Raw genomic sequence first — 22,269 nt, 5'->3', positions numbered from 1 at the left:
GGCGTGCTCCAAAAATAAGTTAGAGTCGCCGCGGCTGGTCAGCAATCGCAACACATGCAGAGACTGCCTTACAAACAGGCAGCTGTGGGACTTGCTAACATTTTTCGAGCATGCCAAAGTCACACGGTTAGCACCCGAGCATGGTCGGATAACATCTTATCCCAGCACGTTCACTTATCACTATCTATTACATCATGGTGGGTTATACAGTGGTTCTGCATACCCTGCCGGAGGGTCTGTACAAAACATTGGACACCGCACCGGCTCCATTCACTTGCACTGTGCTCACGTCCAATTGCAACCATCGTGCCACAGTGTCCTGGTGTCTCAGATGATCGAACCCCTTATTTCTACTGCATGGAGGAGACTGTCTGAAATCATGAAAAAAAGAGCTACTCATTGCGATTCTAATGGGGTAAAGATGGACAAAAGCAAGGAACAAAACCCAGCAAAGTTCAGGTACCTCTGTGCCTCTTACCTACAGGAAGTGATCCCTGAATTACCAGCTCGGACAGGTTAGGATTTGGGGTTCGAGATTTCACGTAGGCAGTGTAGTGTCCAGAACGCATGGTGCCGCTGTGCTCGATCACCCCGTACAACGCGTACAGCAGTCTGCAGTCACCATCACAGATAGTCTGGAGGGAGACACACATGGATCAGTATTCCCCATCATGGACCGACTGTGGCTGCAACATCGAAGTATTGTCAATTCCTGGCATTGTGCTGTGATCCAAAGAAAGGTTTTGGGTTTTATGACCAGCAACCTTTATCCATCACTAGGGGTCTGACCACCAGGACAGAATCACCTGTGTAAGGTCCTTTTACAAGAGCGTTTATAGGATCAGCAAGGGTTGATTTACTTCTACAGGCACATCTCTCCAAGTAAGACATATACGAGGACCAAACCATCGTAATACAGATCCCCACCAGGTTTCTATCAGCCCATGTAAAAAAAAAAAGGCCGTTAACTGGTGCTCGTTAAGGGTAGAAATCGCTCCACAGATGCATAAGGCTGTGTGCACACGTTGCTGATTTTTCGCGGTTTTTCCCCCGATAAAAACAGCATACAATATGCATCCCATCATTTAGAATGAATTCCGCATGTTTTGTGCACATAATGCGGTTTTTTCCACGAAAAAACAGCATCGCTGTAAAAAAACGCAGCATGTTCATTAATTTTGCGGATTTCCCACTATAAAGTGCATTGGGAAATGTCCGGAAAAAAACGCATCAAAACCGCGCAAAAAACGCATGCAGATTCCTTGCAGAAAATTTCAGGTTTTTCTCAGGAATTTTCTGCAAGAATTCCGGAACGTGTGCACATAGCCTTAGGGAACAGCGAACACATCCAGCTGGAGCTCCATAATAACTATGGAGATGCAATAAATGCTTCTGTGGAAAAAGCCCTTGGACCTAAATATTTCTTAAAAAAAATCTTAAAAAAAACAAACAGATTTTTGTACTTCTCATAAAATCCCCTTGTTGTTGAATACGTTGGGGACTTTGCTACTAGGAGGCTGACAATAGTGAGAAAACAAAAAGCTATACCCTTTCTTCAGACACTAGGGAACCAGAAAGAGGATGGGAGCTTTGTGGCCTAAAGTATTCAACAAAAAAGGGATTTTATTAGAAGTCAAAAATCCAATTTTCTCAATAATTACATAGGGGACACAGGACTTTTCAGCGCAGACCCAGAGAAAAACCCAGGTGCGGTGGTTATCCTTGACAGGTTGAGGCTCAGAGCCCTCAGCATATTCTGGCCAATCCTTGGATCCCAGAACCCCGCCATTATGAAAAGTTAAACAGAATACCCTCCTCTCCTGTGCCATCAACGACAAAAAAAAATATCTGAAAATAGTCTTAATTAGTGATGCTCGAACGTGCTGGGATAAGGTGTTATCCTCCATGCTTGAGTGTCTTTGTCGTGCTCAAATATGAAGATTTGGGGTACCTACCGTAAAATCTGTTTCTCGGAGCCTTCATTGGGGCACACAGGAAACCATGGGTGTATGCTGCTGCCACTAGGAGGTTGACACTATGCAAAAAAAAAGTTAGCTCCTCCCCAGCAGTACATACCCACCAACTGGCAGGAAGCTCATCAGTTAGCGAGAAAGCAGTAGGAGAAGCAACAGGTATACAACTATCGTAACATAACCACAACGAACAATAAACAAGGGCCGGTGCTGTGTCCCCCAATGAAAGCTCCGAGAAAGATTTTATAATAGGTACCCAAAATCTTCATTTCTCTATCGCTTCATTGGGGAACACAGGAAACCATGGGATGTCCAAAAAGCAGTCCCAAGGGTGGGCAAAGGTAGTACCTTCAAATTAGAGCTCAGGTCACTGCTGCTTGCAGGATCTTTCTACAGAAATTCGCGTAGGACTAAGCCTAAATATGAACCTTGTAGCACTTGGAAAAGGTATGAGAGGAAGACCATGTAGCAGTCTAACAAATCTGTGGGACCAACACCTGATGGTGGGTGAAAGATGAGGCCCCCACTGAGCGAGAGCAGTGCACGGTGACCTTAAATGGATGCGATCTGTCCATTAGTCGGTAGGCTTCAGAATGGCAGAGCGAACACAGCAGGCCTTGACAGACTTGGAAACAGCCCTTTACAAGCACATTCTGGGATTAAGAACAGTGAATCTGCACATCTGATGGGTGCTGTCCTGGGAAGGTAGATACAGAGAACTCTACCAGGTCCAGTTTGTTTAAAGACCACTCTTGATGGAAAGGGAACAAAAATAGACCAAAGAAAATCACCTTAGGGAGAAATGATTATCTCGGACGTAACACTACCTTGTCCTGGTGACACCCTAGATAAGGAGGGACAAAAGATCTGCGATTTTGTAAATTTATCTGATAGAAGAAATGGCGTCCGGGAAGGCAACTTTCCAGAAAAGGAGTGAAAGATGTCTCAGAGGTTTGAATGTGGATTCATGAAGAACACTGAGTAGTAAATTGAGATCCCAAGGTGTTTCCGGAGGCCGGTAGGGGGGGTACAGAGTGACCAACTCGCTACAGAAAGTTCTTGATCTGCAGTCGAGACAAAAAAATCTTTCAAAAAGGAAAAAGCAGACAGTCTCTTGAGAAAACTGAAGGACAGGCCAGATCTCAGACCCAAATGTAAGAAGGACAAAATGGAAAAAACAAATGAAAGACCCTTGGTGAGGTCTGATTAGTTACACACCAGCAGAGAAAGATTTTACACCAACGGTGGGAAATGCGAGAAAAGGATGTTTCATAGCTCTGAACATGGTCTGGATGACCTGATTGGAGAAATCGTCTAATTTCAGAAACATGGTCTTAGTCATGCCATTAGAGGGACCGACTATTCTGGTGGAATAGAGAACCCCGAGAGAAGATCTGGAAGTTTCTACAGAGTGCCCGTGAGGAAGTTGATTACTTCTGTGTACCTGAGTCTTCTGGAGCGATGAGAATGTTGGGCACCTCCTTCAGTCTTGATCCTCTGGACCACCCTAGAGATCAGTGTTAAGGGAGGTAGCATGTATGGGAGGGAGAACGGAGACTAAGGAATTACCTAAGCGTCAGTGCCGATTGCTAGCGTGACTTGTGATCTGGAGATCACATGAAAAATCTTGTGACTTAGACTGGACTCTATCAGGTTGATGTCTGGAAACCCTCAAAGGAGCCACATGTCGTGGGAGACTGAATGATTCAGGGACCACCCACCGGCGGCAGGACCCTCTCGGCTGAGAAAATCGGCGGCCCAAATCTCCACTCTAGGGATGTGCAGTGCCAACGTCATAACCGAATCTGTGGCACTTCTGACAACACTGCTTGACTTTCAGGTTCTTTCTTGAAGGTTCATCTCTGTCACCGCTGTGGCATTGTCAGTTTAGACCCAAAACTAATGATAGAGGATAGGGTCTTGCAAGAAAAGTAGAGCAAGAGGGAGGGACCCAAAATCCAGAATGTTGATGGGTGGTCCATCGGTCCTGGACTGTTAAGTTCTGAAAAATCTGCTCCCCAATTGAGAAGACTGGCTTCTGTAGTAGCGATCTTCCGACATGGTGTGGGAAAGATCTTCTGCAATTGACTAGAGGAGATCAAGTCAACCAGTCTAGAAACTTATTTATCCGGAGAGGGGCGCGATTAGGCGATACAGGGAATGAATAGACCAGTCCCATCTTGATGGCAGAAAAAGAAAATTGAAAAGGACGCATATGAAAGTTGGCAAATGGAACTGCTTCCATTGACACAACCATCCTACCTAGAATGCTCATGCAGAAGCGGAGCGAATGTGCAAATATGCCTCTGAGGGACAGAGTCTCAAGTGATGGGATCGAGGGTCTTTCCTTAAGTAGAAAAAAAACCTCTTGATCGTGCTGTGTCAAACAGCATTCCCACAAAAATCAATATGTTGGACTACGTCAGACTATTTGTCTGTTTCTGTACTTACTTACAGAGATTGGATACCACTTTGTCCTCAAGCCTCAGTTAACAGCACGAGAGCCTCTTCAGCCTTGGATGTGATGTCTGAACATCACGTAAATGAGTCGTCTTCTCCGACAAAGATTGTATCCTTTCTCAGTAGAGTTGTAATCTTGTGGTTTTTTCCCCTCTCGGTGATTAAATTACATCAGGTCTAGCGCTGCCTCACCCGGATAGCCCATTCCGACTTAGGGTACCGTCTCACATGACGATTTACCAACGATCACGACCAGCGATACGACCTGGCCGTGATCGTTGGTAAGTCGTTGTATGGTCGCTGGGGAGCTGTCACACAGACCGCTCTCCAGCGACCAACGATGCCGAGGTTCGCTGGTAACCAGGGTAAACATCGGGTTACTAAGCGCAGGGCCGCGCTTAGTAACCCGATGTTTACCGTGGTTACCAGCGTAAAAGTAAAAAAAAAACAAAAACCGTACATACTCACCATCTGATGTCAGCCAGGTCCCTTGCCGTCCGCTTCCCGCTCTGACTGAGTGCCGCCGTACTGTGAGACCAGAGCACAGCGGTGACGTCACTGCTGTGCTGTGCTCTCACTTTCCGGCCGGCAGACAGTCAGAGCGGGAAGCGGATGGCAAGGGACCTGACGGACATCAGATGGTGAGTATGTACGTTTTTTTTTTTTTTACTTTTACGCTGGTAACCACGGTAAACATCGGGTTACTAAGAGCGGCCCTGCGCTTAGTAACCCGATGTTTACCCTGGTTACCAGCGAACGCATCGCTGGATCGCTGTCACACACAACGATCCAGCGATGACAGCGGGAGATCCAGCGACGAAAGAAAGTTTCAAACGATCTGCTACGACGTACGATTCTCAGCAGGGTCCCTGATCGCTGCTGCGTGTCAGACACTGCGAGATCGTAACGATATCGCTAGAACGTCACGAATCGTGCTGTCGTAGCGATGAAAATGCCACTGTGTGACGGAAGCCCTGGCTATGTCTGATCATGCGAGTCACAGGGTCGGCACTCGTGCCCAACTGCTCGGGTTGGTGACTGTCTCCGTCTTTTCTATTTCCTGTTGCCAGGCATTCGCTGGAGCTCCTCCTTTGAATGGCAAGATCTCGCTGATTATACTGCCTTTTTTTATTGGAATTTTCTTACATCAAGGTAAGCGGTTACACATGTAAGGATTCTTACCCACTTCCTTACCAAGATGGCCTGAGTCGATCAATCGCTACCAAGATACCTCAAGTTATCAGTACTAATTTCCTTAAGCTGGATCAGTCATCCTCAAAGCGACTTAAGAGTCCAAATAGGCTTCCATTCTAGCAAACGACGGACCCCTTGCTGTCCGTTTTTTCGACGGAAACAAAAAACATCTGTTGTCTCTTTCGTCGCAATCCGTCTCTAATACAAGTCTATGAGAAAAATCACCACATCCGTTTTTTCAAAATGCGACAGATTGCGACTGATGACAAAAAACTGATGTGTGAAAGGGGCCTAAGATATTGTATACATAGACAAAGGGCCACCATGTCTAAAATAAAAGGGTGTCCTGGAGTCAGGAACTGTTCTTTTTATTTTTTTTAAACATTAGCGACAGAGGTGCTTTTGTCGAGTCACAAGCTCTGGAAGATTGGGAGGAGGGAGCTCTACTGGAGGAATGAATTTGTAACATCTAGCAGAGGGTCTAGACAGAGTTTGTAGACAGAGCGTCTGACCCAAACACTGCAGTACAGCAGGAGGATGTCTCCCTCTGACACTCAGGGAAAAAAATATGGCGCGGAAAAGTCAGCATTAGGTAAAAAAGGGCGAGTTAGGTTCCCGCGCCAGATGAGTTCCTGCGCTTCCAGGGATCGAGTCACGCTGTGGGGATGAGGACTGTAGGCGGGAAGCAAGAGACAGCCTGCGCAAGTGGCAGACTAAATGGCGAGAGCGAGTACAGACCACGGGAGCAGGCATTGACTGAATTTAGAAAACCATCCGTCAGGAGAGCAGGGTGGCGAGGGGCCGCTGTTGTGCTATAACTGCATCACGATTTTATGTAAAAAAACCCAATATCACTATTGTATTTAAGGGAACACCTTCGCTCCTATTTCCCCGGGACTTATGGGGAGAGATACCTGTCCTGAAGGTCCCAGAACCCAGCTTCGCAGCATGATAAGGAAGGTGGTAATCAGACATCCTGGAGCGACGGGCAGCTGGAAGGTACCTGGTCCCAGGCCTGTACATCGCCGGCTATAAGGTACCGACACCATCTTCCCAACATGCACGTCTGGCTCTGGAGGGCGGGCAGGCTAGGGTGTAGTGGCAAGGACCAGTCCGCATCTTCCTCCGTGCGAATGCCCCAAACACTCTTGATGTGCTCGGAGGCAGGGGGTCCTGCCTGGTAGACACGAGAGGGTACAGTAGTGCCACAATCCCACCCGGTCTCTAGTGGGGGGGGGGGGGAAGAGAGTGGAGTGATCCATTACACACCGTCGACCCAGATCACAAGCTGTATCTGAAAAAGATCATTAATAAAACACAACAAAAACTTAAAAGGTAGATGCGGGGCTGAGAGCAGCCCGTGTCCACCTCCTACTGACACCAAACTAAAACTGATGAGCTTCCTGCCAGTTGGTGGGCATATACTGCTGGGGAAGGAGCTAACTTTTGCGTAGTGTCAACCTCCTAGTGGCAGCAGTATACACACATGGTTTCCCGTGTCCCCCAATAAAGCGATAGAGAAAATATGTTCGCGTCCCCGAGGCTGCATGTCTCATGGCTGTTCGACAGCCGCAACACATGCAGGGATGGTCTAACAAACAGGAAATCCCTACATGAGTTGCAGCTGTCGAATAGCCATGAGACATACAGCCGCGGGGACGCAAACATATTTTTTGAGCACGACGAAGTCACTTTGTTAGCACCCGAGTATGGAGGATAACACCTTATCCCAGCATGCTCCCTCATTATTAGCCTTAATCCTTGCTCCCGTTTGTGTGTACACAGCTCCTGTGCGGTCTGATACTACAGTCATGTTACTCCGCTCGCTCTGATCCTCTATGTTAACCTGTTCTAGAAGAGGGGGCAGCATTTACTTAGCGATATATTGTAATGTCCCCCCCCCCCACTCCTTACCTTACATTTGGTGTTACAAAATGGAGCCAGGTCTATCACCTCAGTAAACTTGATATGTTTATTCAGTTTATGCAGATTAAAACCATTCTACAAAAAAAAAAAAAAAAAATACAAAAAGAAAATTTTTTTACCAGATAAGTCAAAATTAGGTTAAAATATTTAAATTTTGTAGCCGGCGTCCCCTGTATTATGTTCACAACACATGGCCTGCATGATCAAACATGAGCAGGACAGGATCCAAGCCTCTGGAAGTAAAGAATGCTTCAATTAACTCACAGCAAGCAGAGATCTTACATCGGGCAAGAACTGAAAGAGGAAGCGAAGTAGTTTTAGGTTATTCTGTGTGATTACTCTATTAAAAGGGAACCTGACAATTGATTGATACATCCACGACTTTAAAAGCCGCTGTAGACCACACCACACAGAAGACTAGTCAGGCAGGCGAGTCCTTGGCGGCATCTCCCCACCCATGACAGACAGGTCTCCCCCTAGACATGCATGCAGAGAGAGAACCTGTCACTCAAGGGGAGAGGGAAAGGGAGAGAAGCAGTCGCCCGGGACCAACCTTTCCAATTAGTCTCCTATGCGGCTTGGTCCCTGGCAGCCATTAAAGCAGTAGATCGGGCAGCATGCCTCGGAGGTCAGGTTTAGAGATGGGCAAACCCGAATAGTAAAGTTCAAGGACCGTACCGGACTTCACCAAAAAGTCAGTGTTACTTTTCGGATTAACTGTTGTGTTTGTTGTTCTCAAATAAAGTAAACGTCTGTTTTATTTTTTAATTTCAAATAATGGACTTTATTCTGGCTGTGTCTTTATTTCCCATATACAGTGGGTCCGGAAAGTATTCAGACCCCTTTAAAACGTTTCACTTTGTTTCATTGCAGCCATTTGGTAAATTCAAAAAAGTTGATTTTTTCCTCATTAATGTACACTCTGCGCCCCATCTTGACTGGAAAAAACAAATGTAGAAATTTTTGCAAATTTAATAAAAAAGAAAAACTGAAATATCACATGGTCATAAGTCTTCAGACCCTTTGCTCAGTATTGAGTAGAAGCCCCTTTTGAGCTCATACAGCCATGAGTCTTCTTGGGAATGATGCAACAAGTTTTTCACCCCTGGATTTGGGGATCCTCTGCCATTCTTCCTTGCAGATCTTCTCCAGTTCCCTCAGGTTGGATGGTGAACGTTGGTGGACAGCCATTTTCAAGTCTCTCCAGAGATGCTCAATTGGGTTTAGGTCAGGGCTCTGGCTGGGCTGGTCAAGAATGGGTACAGAGTTGTTCTGAAGCCACTCCTTTGTTATTTTAGCTGTGTGCTTAGGGTCATTGTCTTGTTGGAAGATGATGAACCTTCGGCCAAGTCTGAGGTCCAGAGCACTCTGGGAGAGGTTTTCATCCAGGATATCTCTGTACTTTGCCGCATTCATGTTTCCTTCAAAGACAACTAGTCGTCCTGTCCCTGCAGCTGAAAAACACCCCCATAGCATGATGCTGCCACCACGTTTCACTGTTTGTATTGGGCAGGTGATGAGCAGTGCCTGGTTTTCTCCACACATACCGCTTAGAATTATCACCAAAAAGGTCTATATTCATCTCATCAGACCAGAGAATCTTATTTCTCATAGTCAGAGTTCTTCATGTGTTTTTTAGAAAACTCTATGCGGGCTTTCATATGTCTTGCACTGAGGAGTGGCTTCCGTCGGGCCACTCTGCCATAAAGGCCCAACTGGTGGAGGGCTGCAGTGATAGTTGACTTTGTGGAACTTTCTCCCATCTCCCTACTACATCTCTGGAGCTTAGCCACGGTGATCTTGGGGTTCTTCTTTACCTCTCTCACCAAGGCGCTTCTCCCACGATTGCTCAGTTTGGCTGGACGGCCAGGTCTAGGAAGACTTCTGGTGGTCCCAAACTTCTTCCATTTAAGGATTATGGAGGCCACTGTGCTCTTAGGAACCTTGAGTGCTGCAGAAATTCTGTTGTAACCTTGGCCAGATCTGTGCCTTGCCACAATTCTGTCTCTGAGCTCCTTGGCCAGTTCCTTTGACCTCATGATTCTCATTTGGTCTGATATGCACTGTGAGCTGTGAGGTCTTATATAGACAGGTGTGCGCCTTTCCAAATCAAGTCCTATCAATGATAGGACTCCAATGAAGGAGTAGAACCATCTCAAGGAGGATCACAAGGAAATGGACAGCATGTGACTTAAATGTGTGTGTCTGAGCAAAGGGTCTGAATACTTATGACCATGTGATATTTCAGCTTTTCTTTTTTAATAAATTAGCAAAAATGTCTACATCTGTTTTTTTTCAGTCAAGATGGGGTGCAGAGTGTACATTAATGAGAAAAAAAACAAACAACTTTTTTGAATTTACCAAATGGCTGCAATGAAACAAAGAGTGAAAAATTTAAAGGAGTCTGAATACTTTCCATACTCACTGTAACTATAGGATTAGTAATGGATAGGTGTCTTGTAGACGCCTCTCCATTGCTAATCTGTGTGCTTAATGTCACCTGAAAATACAATGGTGACATCAACCCCAAAAATATGAACCTCACTCGCCAGCGCTACAGGGCAAGTGGAAAGAGTCAGCCAAAGCAACAGAATTGGCACATCTACGGTAATAATGTGTCTTTTTGGGTGGTTGCAGGCTGATATTTTTAAGTGGGGGGGGAAGACTACACTGTTTTTGTTTTTTATTTAGGAGCGAAGGCGCCGGCTGATAAATACTCCATCAGCTGTGCCTGCTATCGCCGTTATTAGCTGCAGCAGGCCTAGGCTGATGGGAGTTGTTATCCCATCAGTCGACGCCAGTGATCGCAGGTGAACTTTTTACCTCCGATCACAGCTGCGTGATCACGTTGCCTTTTGAGGCAACGTTTGCTGCGTTCGTTGTCATGCACATGACAGTATGGCAAACACTGGATGTTTAGCCCCCATTCAAATGAATGGGGTCCAGAAAATGTTCTAGAACCCGAACATCCAGGGGTTCGCCCATCTCTAGTCAGGTTCCCTTTAACAGAAATTCTCAATAGAAGGGCTTCCTGGGACTTTAATATTAATGACATCTACTTAGAAAATGCCATGAATATCAAATTGGAGGATGCATGAATCCCTGGAACACAGATCACTTATACTGGCACAGATTCTTAGAGGGTGTAGCAACCGAGAATTATCACAAATAGCCTCTATTCATGGCCAACTACTCATATTACGGAGCGGTGTCCTCCCTGAGGCAACGTTCTGCTATGTCTCAGGGAAAACAGGGACAAATAAGATGGAAAGTTCATGAAGAAGTTGCAGGATAGAAGCTGTGCTGATATATGAGCTAATTTATACAGCAGCAGCTTAGATACAGACAGCTCACATCCAACCTATATATTACAGTTAACAACACTCCCACAATAAAAACGTGTAAAAATCATTCTGTCAAAGGTATCCATAACATGTACGTTTTAAGGAGGGCTTCTGTAGGCTTAGGACATTTGTACCTGCTGAAATCTCTTTAAGTGCAGTGTCAGGATAGGAGGAGGAACCGACACAAGCATCTGCTTCTTGGCATTGGTGTATACAAACTTTTTATCACCTGAAGGGAAAAAAAAAAAAAAAGCATAAATGTCAGTGAAAGATTATAAAATTGATATATGTGATAGTGATATTGGGCCGTGGTTCTTACCTTTAGTGTTATTTTTCACAGTCTTGGCCTGTCTTCTAGTGCATGTGTTACAAAGCAGCTGGTTACTGCCCGCCAGGCTCTCCTTGCGGGTGAAATGATCGAGGCATGCCAGGACGGACCAGTCTTCCAATTGCAGGTTCTTTCTGTCAGAGAGGGTGCAGAACACCGTTTTGGGGTCCTCATCCACTACCTCGTAGACCTGTGTGCTCAGGCTGTCATCTATTATTTCAATTTTTATGTCATCGGGTTCGAGACCCGAGCTCAGATTTAGCCGGTTTATGCTTTCTGTCAGCTCATTGGTGTCATCTTCCGCTTGGGGTCTCCGTGTTACGTCATACAGTGCCTCCCTGTCATCCATGTTCACCTGATCGACATCTTCATTCACCTGGACCTCGGTTGCTTCACTGCCTGAATTGCAATTATCTTCTGAATTCCCAGAACGTGCTTCGATGCAATTCCCAGCGCCGTCACTCAGGATCTCCAGTCCTACATTATTTCTGCTGGTTTTATTGTTCCCTTCTGAAGGATCCTCGCTCCGTTCCATACCAGCTTCATCCTTGACACTTAAGGAGACATCACCGGCTGAGGGCTCAACCCGAGACCCAGCGTTATTATCTAATGCGTTGCTGTCCAAGATGACGGCTTCCTCATCCTCCTCCTCTTCCTGACCGGCATTAAGATCCGTGAACAGCAGTGTCTTCCCCTGCAATTTCTGTTGTCGTCGATGATTCTACAAGATTGTAATGCAATACGGTCAACCAGAAAACCGCAAAACATCGGGCACAGTAGGATTTGCAGTAATATTCACCATCATTAAAATTTATTTGAACCTCCTATAGATGAAGTTAGGAGGGTCAATTGCCCATATTGAGATGCATCCAAATAATTACAGGGGTACACCCATCATAGACATTCCTGGGACATCCACAGGTAAATGCCATAAATATCTGATAAGGTATATTAGTTGGACCAGGCTCTATCTGGCCATACACTGGAAATGGTAAAATCCCACATCACCCATCGATAGACACTCGAGAGAGACCCCATGAGGATAAACACCACTTATACGACTTGTATCCTGCATTTTTCATGAATTTTCCTCTATGTAGGCTCTATATCTAATTTTCAGTTGATTCTGAACTAGTGGGTGGCGTATAACTTCTATGATGTCTGCCATACACAGCACACAAAGACTTGAGAGGTCTTTGTAGCACGCTCTGAAGCAGAAGTAGCATGGGGGACATTATGCAGCAATACTGAGCAGTGTAACTGTGAATCCAGCTCTGGGATTGGATAAACACTTACTAGAAAGCTGGGTGGTGTGGTGTGGTGTGGTGTGTGTGTTACAAAGAATCTTGTATTCGCTTGCACTATTGATTTATGCAATGTTTGTTGAAATGACCCTGATCATCAGCCAAGACATCATTTCTGTCTCAATGTCTGTATCTGGTAATTTTGCATAACAATGTACTTTCAGACCATTCTGTGGAATGTTTTCAGGCCACGTCTTGCGGGCTCATAGAAGTTTGTATTATTTTCACAGTACGTTCACATCCATTGTAGTACATCACTCACCTTTGCTTGCTTTTTCGCTTGCTTCTTTGCTTTCTTTTGAAAGTGTTTGCTTGTTCCAGACGCAGAGTCGTTTCGGTCTTTCACATAACCGTTACCATTATCATTATCATCATCATCCTCATTCCTCTGTTCAAGGACATTCTTTGATGTTTTGAGGTTATTCTTCTTTGGAGGCTGAAAATGTAAAACAACAAGCATCATATTCTAGTGTCCAGAAGAACTACAGTCACAGCTAAAAGTTTTGAAAATGACTTTTTCATATAGTTTTCTGCTTTTTATAGTGGCATTCTACATTATCTTTAGAGTGCCAGGACCGTCTAGTAAAGAGGATTCAGCTACGGTATCTATTTAACACCAGTGCATAGCTTGCCCAGGGATGGCAGCAGTCAACGGATCTGCACGTACACCGAGGCAAAGGCTTTTGAAGGCGAACTGGTGTATAAAAGACAAATAAAAGCAAAGAAGTCATTTCTCTAAGAAAAACCATTAAGGACAGACTGACATTCTGAAGGAAGTACAGGGATAGGGCTGCAGAGGATGCCGGAAAGTTATGTCTCTTTTGAAACCCCTTCAGATTGTCTGTGACATCTGGAAGAAGAGTTGTCCAGAAAAGGAGAGATGAGCGCTACAATGAGTCCTGTGTCTGCCAATAGTAAGGCCTCCTGTGACGACACAGCATTTTATCTTAATTAACCAGACATCTGTTTTCAGCAAGCTAGGAGGATTAGACTTATCTATATGTTGACTTTTGAATTTGTGTGTTTCTTTCTGGTTGGTCAAGAAAACACAGACTTTTGCTCGTGTAAGCCTGTGATATTGACTTGCGTGTAAGCAATGTAAATATTGATTCATCACAAACTTGATGTCTTTGTCAATAAACGTTTAAGAACGTATGAAATACTTATAATTGTACTTCATTAACCATAGAAATATCTGGCTAAAAGATAACACTTTGTGTCAGTGTCAAAACTTTTGGCCACGACAATAGTGAACCTCTCCAGTCAGCAGCAACATTCGCTTTTCTCATTGGTAGACTAATCTAGTAGTCATAGCCTTTATTGCTCCATGTGTCCAGTCTATAGCTACTTTATTCTCACATCTCTTTTCCTTGTATACTGATCATATTCCACCACCTAGAGGATATTACTTCAGTCCCCTTCCTTGTCATTCATTTTAGAAAACCCAATAAAAATGTGGCGCGAGTGACGTGCCCATTACAGGACCCGCAAGTTAACTGTTCTCACCGTATCATCCAGGACAGGAAGAGATAGGTCAAGAAAAGGCTCATGGACCAAAGATACCTTAAAATGTCAAAAAAAATAATATATATGTCTTTATTTGATGTACTAATATCACAACATTTGTAAATTATGCAGCATATTACTGTAAGAAAAAAAAAGCTGCTACAAGCTAGGAGACTAGGCACACAAATTAAATCTCCAAGTTTCTGAACAAGCTTAACTGTCCCTGGTTCTCTTTATGTTTCATTTGGGTGGCAGGTTTCTATCTCAGCAAGTGACCTCTCAGCCAGAGACAAAGCAGCCAAAATCCTGGCCTTTGTGGTTTCAGATACACTAGGAGTGACAGGAAGAGACAGGTTCTAACAGAACTAAAAAGGAACAAAAAACAAAGACAGTACCGAAAGTGTCTGGGGGTTTTCTTTAGTACCCCCTCTACATTGATCCTATTCAGTCTCCGATTATAATACAGACTGTATAAACTCATCTGTTTCCGGGAGAGCCACCATTTTATCCCCTCCTTCTCAGGTCAGTCTCTGGCAGTGAAGGAACAAGCTGCAGCAGGAGCCTCCCCCCACTTCTAACATGCATTACTATTGGCTATCCTAATGCCAACAACTGGACTAACTCTTTCTGCAGATCTGTGTATAAAACAATTTCATATTATAGAAAAATAAATACGTAAAAAAATAAATATATTGCAGCCAAGCGATTTCCAGAGATCCTTTAGTCTGGTGGTCGGTATACAAGTTGATGCTTTTTACATGATATTATATACAATATGTATCTGGATGAAAAATACTGCTAAAAAAAAACAAATTAAAAAAGTGGAGGGAATATGTAAAATCACACATTAAACCGAAAACTTTCAGAAAAAGTATTTTTAAGCAAAAATTCTCAATGTGCACACATCCTTAAGAGTAAAAACTCATCCCAACATATTTTGCATTCTGCGGGGGATTTAGGAGCGTCAGCTATAAAACATACAGTAGCGGTGCAATGAACATACCGTGCAACACGCCTCACACATTATCGTACTTGTTAGCTCGCCTCCAAATAAGCGATCCACAAAAGTGGGGATAACTCTTCTTTTCTCACATTCTAAATAAAACAGATTAGAAATGTTCATATTCACATTACTGCAACCACAAACCAGTATTCACACTGAACGTGTCCCCAATTCTTGTGAGTTTTAACACAAAGGTTGTCATCCAGCTCTTTGGCATCATGGTAGGAGTGATACCCGCTGACCCAGCACAGTACACGCAACACGCATGTGTCACAGATTTTTATCACGGACCCATTTAGGCCACGTTCACACTTTGCGGCCTGCTCTGCGGGTTAATCCCGCAGCGGAATTGATAAATCTGCAGGGCAAAACCGCTGTGGTTATCCCTGCAGATTTATCGCGGTTTGTTCCGCGGTTTCCGCTGCGGGTTTCCGCCTATACTATTGATGCTGCATATGCAGCAATATGCAGCATCAATAGTAATGTAAAAAAAATAATAAAAATTGGTTATACTCACCCTCCGATGTCCGGATCTCCTCGGTGCTGCAGGCGGCTGTGCCGACAAGGACCTTCGTGAGGTCACGGTCCTGTGACCGCGGCGTCATCACGGTCATGTGACCGCGACATCACCACAGGTCCTGCTCGCACAGCAACTGAGACCGGACGCCGCGGGCAGCGCTGAGAGGTGAGTATAGCATCATTTTTTATTTTAATTCTTTTTTTTTTTTTACACCAAAATATGGTTCCCAGGGCCTGGAGGAGAGTCTCCTCTCCTCCACCCCGGGTACCATCTGCACATTATCCGCTTAACTTCCCGCAACGTGGGCACAGCCCCATGCGGAAAGTGAGCGGATCAATGCATTTCTATTTGTGCAGAACCGCTGCGATTCTGCACCAAGAAGTGACATGCTCCTTTTTTTCCGCAGAAAAGCCGCGCGGCTTTTTCCGCGGAAATCCGCAGCGTGGGCACAGCGGGTTTTGTTTTCCATAGGGTAACATTGTACTGTACCCTGCATGGAAAACTGCTGCGGATCCGCAGTGTCAAATCCGCTGCGGATCCGCGACAAAACCCGCAAAGTGTGAACGTAGCCTTATATACATGTGGCTTGCAGAAATCTGAGCACAAGCTGCAGACACAACCCCACAGTGACGCATCGCGTCAAATTCTGCCGTTTGTGTATTTATCATAACGAGCGACAGAGTCGGATGTACCTTTAATGAGCTTTTTAACCTCCTCCTCATCCATGTTTTCTGAATCTTCAGTTAATGCCTTGGAAAGTGCCACAGAGACTCTCTGTAACATACAAGTATACCTGTGAGATGATAGATAATGCAATCCTCCCTGTACAAATCATGTAACAAGTCGCAACCCTTTTTTTTTTTTTTTTTTTACTCATTTGTAGTAAAATAGGAAAGCCAGAAAACAAGTCTGTGCAGTACGGAGAGGTAGACTATTGTACAGCAAATAATTCTTGCTCTCAATTGCTGATAAGAGAGCATCTAAATTAAGTATATGCAGGTGGGATGATTTGCATATAACTGGTAACCGGACAATCAGATTTCTGCCAGAGACGTGCCAGTGCTGCGCTGCGGGATCCACTGCAGCTTTTCCGAGAAGACAGCATGGTCGTTCTTCTCATGGATGATTTTTGCCGCAGTGTAGACCATGATGGGAGCAGATTTTTTTTTACTGATGTATGTGAACAGGGCACTCAGTTTTGATGCAGGTTTCTTATTTGCAAATTTAGAACATGTGAATGGTCCCCCAGCGGGGAGGTGGTATATTCTCACGTACAGCACCATGGAATTAATGGTGCAAAATAAAATAAATAAATAATAATAATTACTATACTGCTGGCTATTACTACAGCGCTGGCCGTCTTCACTGTACTTGCCCTGCACCACTGTGGATCTGGTAAGACGGACATGATACCTGGATCTCTTCTCCTCTCATCCCATCTAGGAGGTAGCGGAGCAGCTCCTGGCTATCCTGCTGCTGGTAGCCTCTGAACCGCACTGCCCTGAAAACAAAAACACACTAGAATTCCTACACGGCAATATAAAGACCGCATATATATTCTTTGTTCTTCTGCAATATGCATAAGCGCATATGCAAAAAAAAAAAAAAAAGGCTTTGAAGATCCACCCAACCTCCTCTCCTTACTCTTAACTTGTCATTTGGTTGTTTTATTCCAATAAAGAAACTTGGGATCAAACAGAGGGGTTATTAATGTGCCCGGATCCGGCACAGTCTCTGCCGCTGCTCCCAGTGTTGGATATTGGCTGCAGCACTGACGTTACGTCAAAAGCAAGTCACCGTGTGCAGCGGCTCGGATCTTGTAAACTAATTGTTTAACGGTCGCATTGCCCATGTGCCGTCAATAGCAGTGGCGGAGACTCAGCGCCAGAAGCGGGGACGGAGAGTAAAGCGTAGTTTGTTCTATAACAAACTGCACCCGAGGACCTACATTTTCTGAAAGGGAACAACCACTTTATGGCCTCTGATTTCAGCAGAACCAGTCAGTCAATGTTTCCACACAAATGGGGACCCCTGAAACACACAATGTCAGGGGACAGAAGGATCGGAAAATTGGAATTTCAACGCTGCTATCAAAGGCATTTTCATCTCTTCTCACTTAGAGCATTCATGTGTACGGGGAGAGATCGCCGTCTACTGAACGAATGTTTGGCTATCACTTATCTACTGTGCATGGCCACCTTTAGGCCATGCACAAATCACAGAACCGGACTTTGTTGGACAGGTACACCATGAAACACTCATAAGTATCCACTGTAGGGATATACACTGCTCCCAAAAAAATAAAGGGAACACTTAAACAACAGAATAGAACACCAAATAAAAATTCTGTGAAATCAAACTGTCCACTTAGGAAGCAACACTGACTGACAATCAATTTCACATGTTGTTGTGCAAATGGAATAGACAACAGATGGAAATTATTGGCAATTATCAAGATACCCTCAATAAAGGAGTGGTTCTGCAAGTGGGGACCACAGACCACATCTCAGTACCAATGCTTTCTGGCTGATGCTTTGGTCACTTTTGAATGTTGGTTGTGCTTTCACACTCGTGGTAGCATGAGACGGACTCTACAACCCTCACAAGTGGCTCAGGTAGTGCAGCTCATCCAGGATGGCACATCGATGTGAGCTGTGGCAAGAAGGTTTGCTGTGTCTGTCAGCGTAGTGTCCAGAGGCTGGAGGCACTACCAGGAGACAGGTCAGTACACCAGGAGACGTGGAGGGGGCTGTAGGAGGGCAACAACCCAGCAGCAGGACCGCTACCTCAGCCTTTGTGCAAGGAGGAACAGGGGGAGCACTGTCAGAGCCCACATTGCACCACAGACTGTCCAGGAGTTGGCGGATGCTTTAGTCCAGGTCTGGGAGGAGATCCCTCAGGAGACCATCCACCGCCTCATCAAAAGCATGCCCAGGCGTTGTACAGTAGGGAGGTCATACAGGCACTTGGTGGCCACACACACACACAATACTGAGCATCATTTCCTTGACTGAAGTTGGATCAGCCTGTAATTTGATTTTCCACTTTGATTTTGAGTATCATTCCAAATCCAGGACCTCCATGGGATATTAATTTTGATTTACATTGATCATTTTTATGTTTTATTCTTCTCAACACTTTCCACTATGTAATGAATAAAGATTTGCAACTGGAATATTTCATTCAGTGATATCTAGGATGTGGGATTTTAGTGTTCCCTTTATTTTTACTGAGCAGTGTACAATGGTGTGTATTGCCTATAGCGTCTTTTTTTTGCATAAATGTCTATGGAATGGTGCAGTCTTCTGTGCTCTTCTATACTTTTTCAAGCTACACCAACAAATCAACCATAGAGGCCACTATTTGGCTTATAGACGTACATCAACACACATGATGTAAACGAGACCTTGACCCTTCGCTTGATAGTTCACAATTGAGAAGAAAGAAGAAAAAACAAACAACATTTCTATACCTTTACAGATCGCTTCCAGTTTCATTGGAAGAGTCAAAATCATCCAGTTCTGAAATTTAGAGAGACTGGGAAGTTGAATAGGTTTCCTGGTCCATACTCACTTTTTACAGACGTGAGAGAAGAGCTCTTTAGGGGTTACCACCCCTTTTTTAGTCTCCTTCATCTCATTCAGAAACTGCCACATGGCCAAAGTCAGGGGTCCCGGCTGCTGCTCCAGCGTCACCTTTCGGGGTACCGGTTGCTGCTCCAGCATCACCTCTCGGGGTGCTGGCTGCTGCTCCAGCGTCACCTCTTTCACCTCTTGGTAAGCCTGAAAACACAACATGTCCACATCAGGCACAAAAACACCGACCGCCACCATTCTTGTTACATTACTTTGGCTACCACTAAGGCCAAGTTTCTACAATGGATATTTGGTGAGTTTTTGAAGCTGTAGGATTTTCTGTAGCAATTAGCTGATTTAAAAAAAGAAAAAGCAAAAAAAAAAACCCACACTTTTCTAGAACCAATGGTAATACGCTCTGGCGGTTTCAAAACAAAAAACACACATCAAATATTTATTGTGGGAAATTAGTCTAAAATTCCCCGTAGGATCAACCAGGACCAGATGACAAGAGGGGATACATGGGATTTAAAAAAAAAAATAATAATTTTTTTTTAATATATATATATATATATATATATATATATATATATATATATATATATATATATATATATATATATATATATATATATATATATATATATATATATATATATATATATATATATTAGTGAAGGAAGGAGACTGTCAGAAAAATAAAATAAATAAAAAAAAAATCAAAACGTAGACACAAAACTTACTGGCTGGGTATCGGGTACGTGCACAGTTACAGTTCTCCCTGAAAGTTTCACTTCATTTAGAAGTTCTCGTAACGCCGACGTCTGTGACAAGTTCTTAAATGAGAGAAGAAAAAAAATAAATAAAAAAGGCTAAATTTTTGGTGATAAATGAGAACAGTCCAGACAAAACTGACAATGTGATACTGCATACGGGGGCCCAATCTATAAATCGTGCAAAGTCTGCTTCCTCCAGTCATTTTTTACGCTCCTTTAGCAACATCATGGAGGCCCCCTGTCGACATTAGAAATGATGAATGTCACAGATTCCTACCTGCAAGACCGCATTGAAGAAGCAAGTGTTCCCCAAGTTACTGAGCCCTTTAACGGTGACCTCCTTGCTTTCTGTCCAGGTGATGACGTTGGTCGTGGACTTTATGGAGTTTTCGCCTGTTTGAGGCTTTTCCTTCTCCTCGGTGTTATCGGTATGGCTTATAACTTGGTCTGTTTCACCTTCAATAAATGAAAAAAGGAGATTTTTGTGTACTCACCGTAAAATCTCTTTCTCTTAGCCTCTAATTGGGGGACCCAGGACCATGGGTGTTATGCTGCTGTCCACTAGGAGGCGACACTATGCATAATCTGAAAAAGATTAACTGTGGCTCCTCCTCTGCAGTATACACCCCTGGACGGCGTCAGCCTTCCCCAGTTTTGTGCAAAAGCAGTAGGAGGAACGTAACATGAATAACGTAGACATGCCTATAAGAAGGCCACTATGTACGAGCTCAAAGAACAATATGAGAACTTAACAGTAAGAACAGCAACAGGGTGGGAGCTGTGTCCCCCAATTAGAGGCTAAGAGAAAGATTTTACGGTGAGGACACAAAAATCTCCTTTACTCTGTCGCCTCATTGGGGGGGACAGGACCATGGGACGTCCTAAAGCAGTCCCTGGGTGGGAAGCAATGGACGAATATTGTGCAGACAGGCCCCAATACTTGTGTCCTGCAGTCGGCGGTGCCCTATCTACCCAGGCTCGCGTCCGCTGAGGACTGGGTATGAACCCTGTAGTGTTTAGTAAACGTGTGTAGGCTAGTCCAAGTGGCCACCTTACAAACTTGTTGTGCCGAAGCCTGGTGCCGAATGGCCCAGGAGGCCCCTACCGGCTGGAAGAGGAGAATTCTTAAGGCGGTAGGCCTCTTGTAAGGTGGATTTGATCCACCTGGCAAGGGTAGCTTTGGAAGCTGGCAGACCCTTCTGGCCGCCTTCCGGAAGGAGGAAAAGAGAATCAGACCTCAGGAAGGACGCAGTCCTAGACACGTATATACGCAATGCCCTGACAAGGTCAAGCGTATGCAGAGCCTTCTCCATTCTATGAACCGGACAAAGGGATGGTAGTGAAATTTCCTAATTGAGGTGGAAGTTGGACACAACCTTCGGAAGGAAGGATGGTACCGTACGAAGAACTACCTTGTCCTGGTGAAAAGCCAGGAAGGGCGGTCTGCAGGAGAGTGCTGTCAGTTCAGACACCCTGCGTAGCGAGGTGATTGCCACCAGGAAAACCACCTTCTGGGAGAGAAGGCGGAGCGGGACCTCCTTAAGGGGTTCGAAGGGTGGTTCCTGCAATGCTGTAAGGACCAGGTTGAGGTCCCACGTTTCTAGTGGTCGTCTGTAGGGGGGAACCAATCGGGAAACCCCCTGAAGGAAAGTCCTTACTTGCGGCTTGGTATCAATGCGCCTTTGAAAAAGCACTGAGAGGGCTGACACCTGGCTCTTAAGCGAGCCCAACGACAGCCTGGCCTCCAGACCGGATTGGAGAAAACCAAGTACTTTGGGTAGGGAATAAGGGAGTGGGATCTGGCCACGAGATTCGCACCAGGTAAAGAAAGCTTTCCAGGTACGGTAATAAATCTTGGCAGAGGCTGGCTTCCGTGCCCTGATCATGGTTCCAATGACGTCCGGCGAGAGCCCTGCCTGGGTTAGAACCCAGGTCTCAAGGGCCACGCCGTCAAATTGAGAGCCCCTGAGTTCTGGTGGTAGAACAGGCCTTGTGATAGAAGATCGTGGCGGTCGGGGAGATGCCAGGGGGCGTCTGCTGTAAGTTGTACGATGTCGGCGTACCATGTACGTCTGGGCCAGTCCGGTGCAATTAGGATGGTTGGAACTCCCTCTTGTTTGATCTTACTCACCACTCTGGATATCAGGGGAAGAGGTGGAAAAATGTACAGAAGCTGGAACTGAGTCCAGTCCTGAACCAGAGCGTCTGCTCCGAGCGACCGCGGATCGTGTGTTCTGGCCATGAAGTTGGAGACCTTGGCATTGAAGTGGGATGCCATTAGGTCGACATCCGGGGTCCCCCAGCGGTGACAGATCTGGCGAAAAATTTCGGGATGGAGAGACCACTCTCCCGAGTCTATT

The 22,269-nt window shown here is 45.0% G+C and overlaps 1 protein-coding gene across 3 annotated transcripts in view; it reads right to left on the bottom strand.

The window, feature by feature from the left end:
* The window catches only part of USP16 (ubiquitin specific peptidase 16), a 54,845-nt gene that overhangs the window by 750 nt on the left and 31,826 nt on the right, over nt 1-22,269 (bottom strand). For all 3 annotated transcript variants that reach the window (XM_077293944.1, XM_077293946.1, XM_077293945.1), the window contains exons 6-17: nt 20,187-20,365; nt 19,877-19,969; nt 19,132-19,340; nt 16,972-17,059; nt 16,251-16,332; nt 15,039-15,130; nt 14,036-14,092; nt 12,792-12,965; nt 11,217-11,946; nt 11,032-11,126; nt 7,542-7,628; nt 479-635 (exon numbers count right to left, since the gene is read on the bottom strand). In XM_077293944.1, the coding sequence (XP_077150059.1) occupies nt 479-635; nt 7,542-7,628; nt 11,032-11,126; nt 11,217-11,946; nt 12,792-12,965; nt 14,036-14,092; nt 15,039-15,130; nt 16,251-16,332; nt 16,972-17,059; nt 19,132-19,340; nt 19,877-19,969; nt 20,187-20,365 (2,043 nt within the window). The remainder of the gene's footprint in view (nt 1-478; nt 636-7,541; nt 7,629-11,031; nt 11,127-11,216; nt 11,947-12,791; nt 12,966-14,035; nt 14,093-15,038; nt 15,131-16,250; nt 16,333-16,971; nt 17,060-19,131; nt 19,341-19,876; nt 19,970-20,186; nt 20,366-22,269) is intronic.

The sequence above is a fragment of the Ranitomeya variabilis genome, chromosome 3 (assembly GCF_051348905.1).
Source record: "Ranitomeya variabilis isolate aRanVar5 chromosome 3, aRanVar5.hap1, whole genome shotgun sequence".
Taxonomy (NCBI): Eukaryota; Metazoa; Chordata; class Amphibia; order Anura; family Dendrobatidae; genus Ranitomeya; species Ranitomeya variabilis.
Note: the sequence above shows the minus strand (reverse complement) of the source record. Positions and strands in the feature narration are given on the sequence as shown.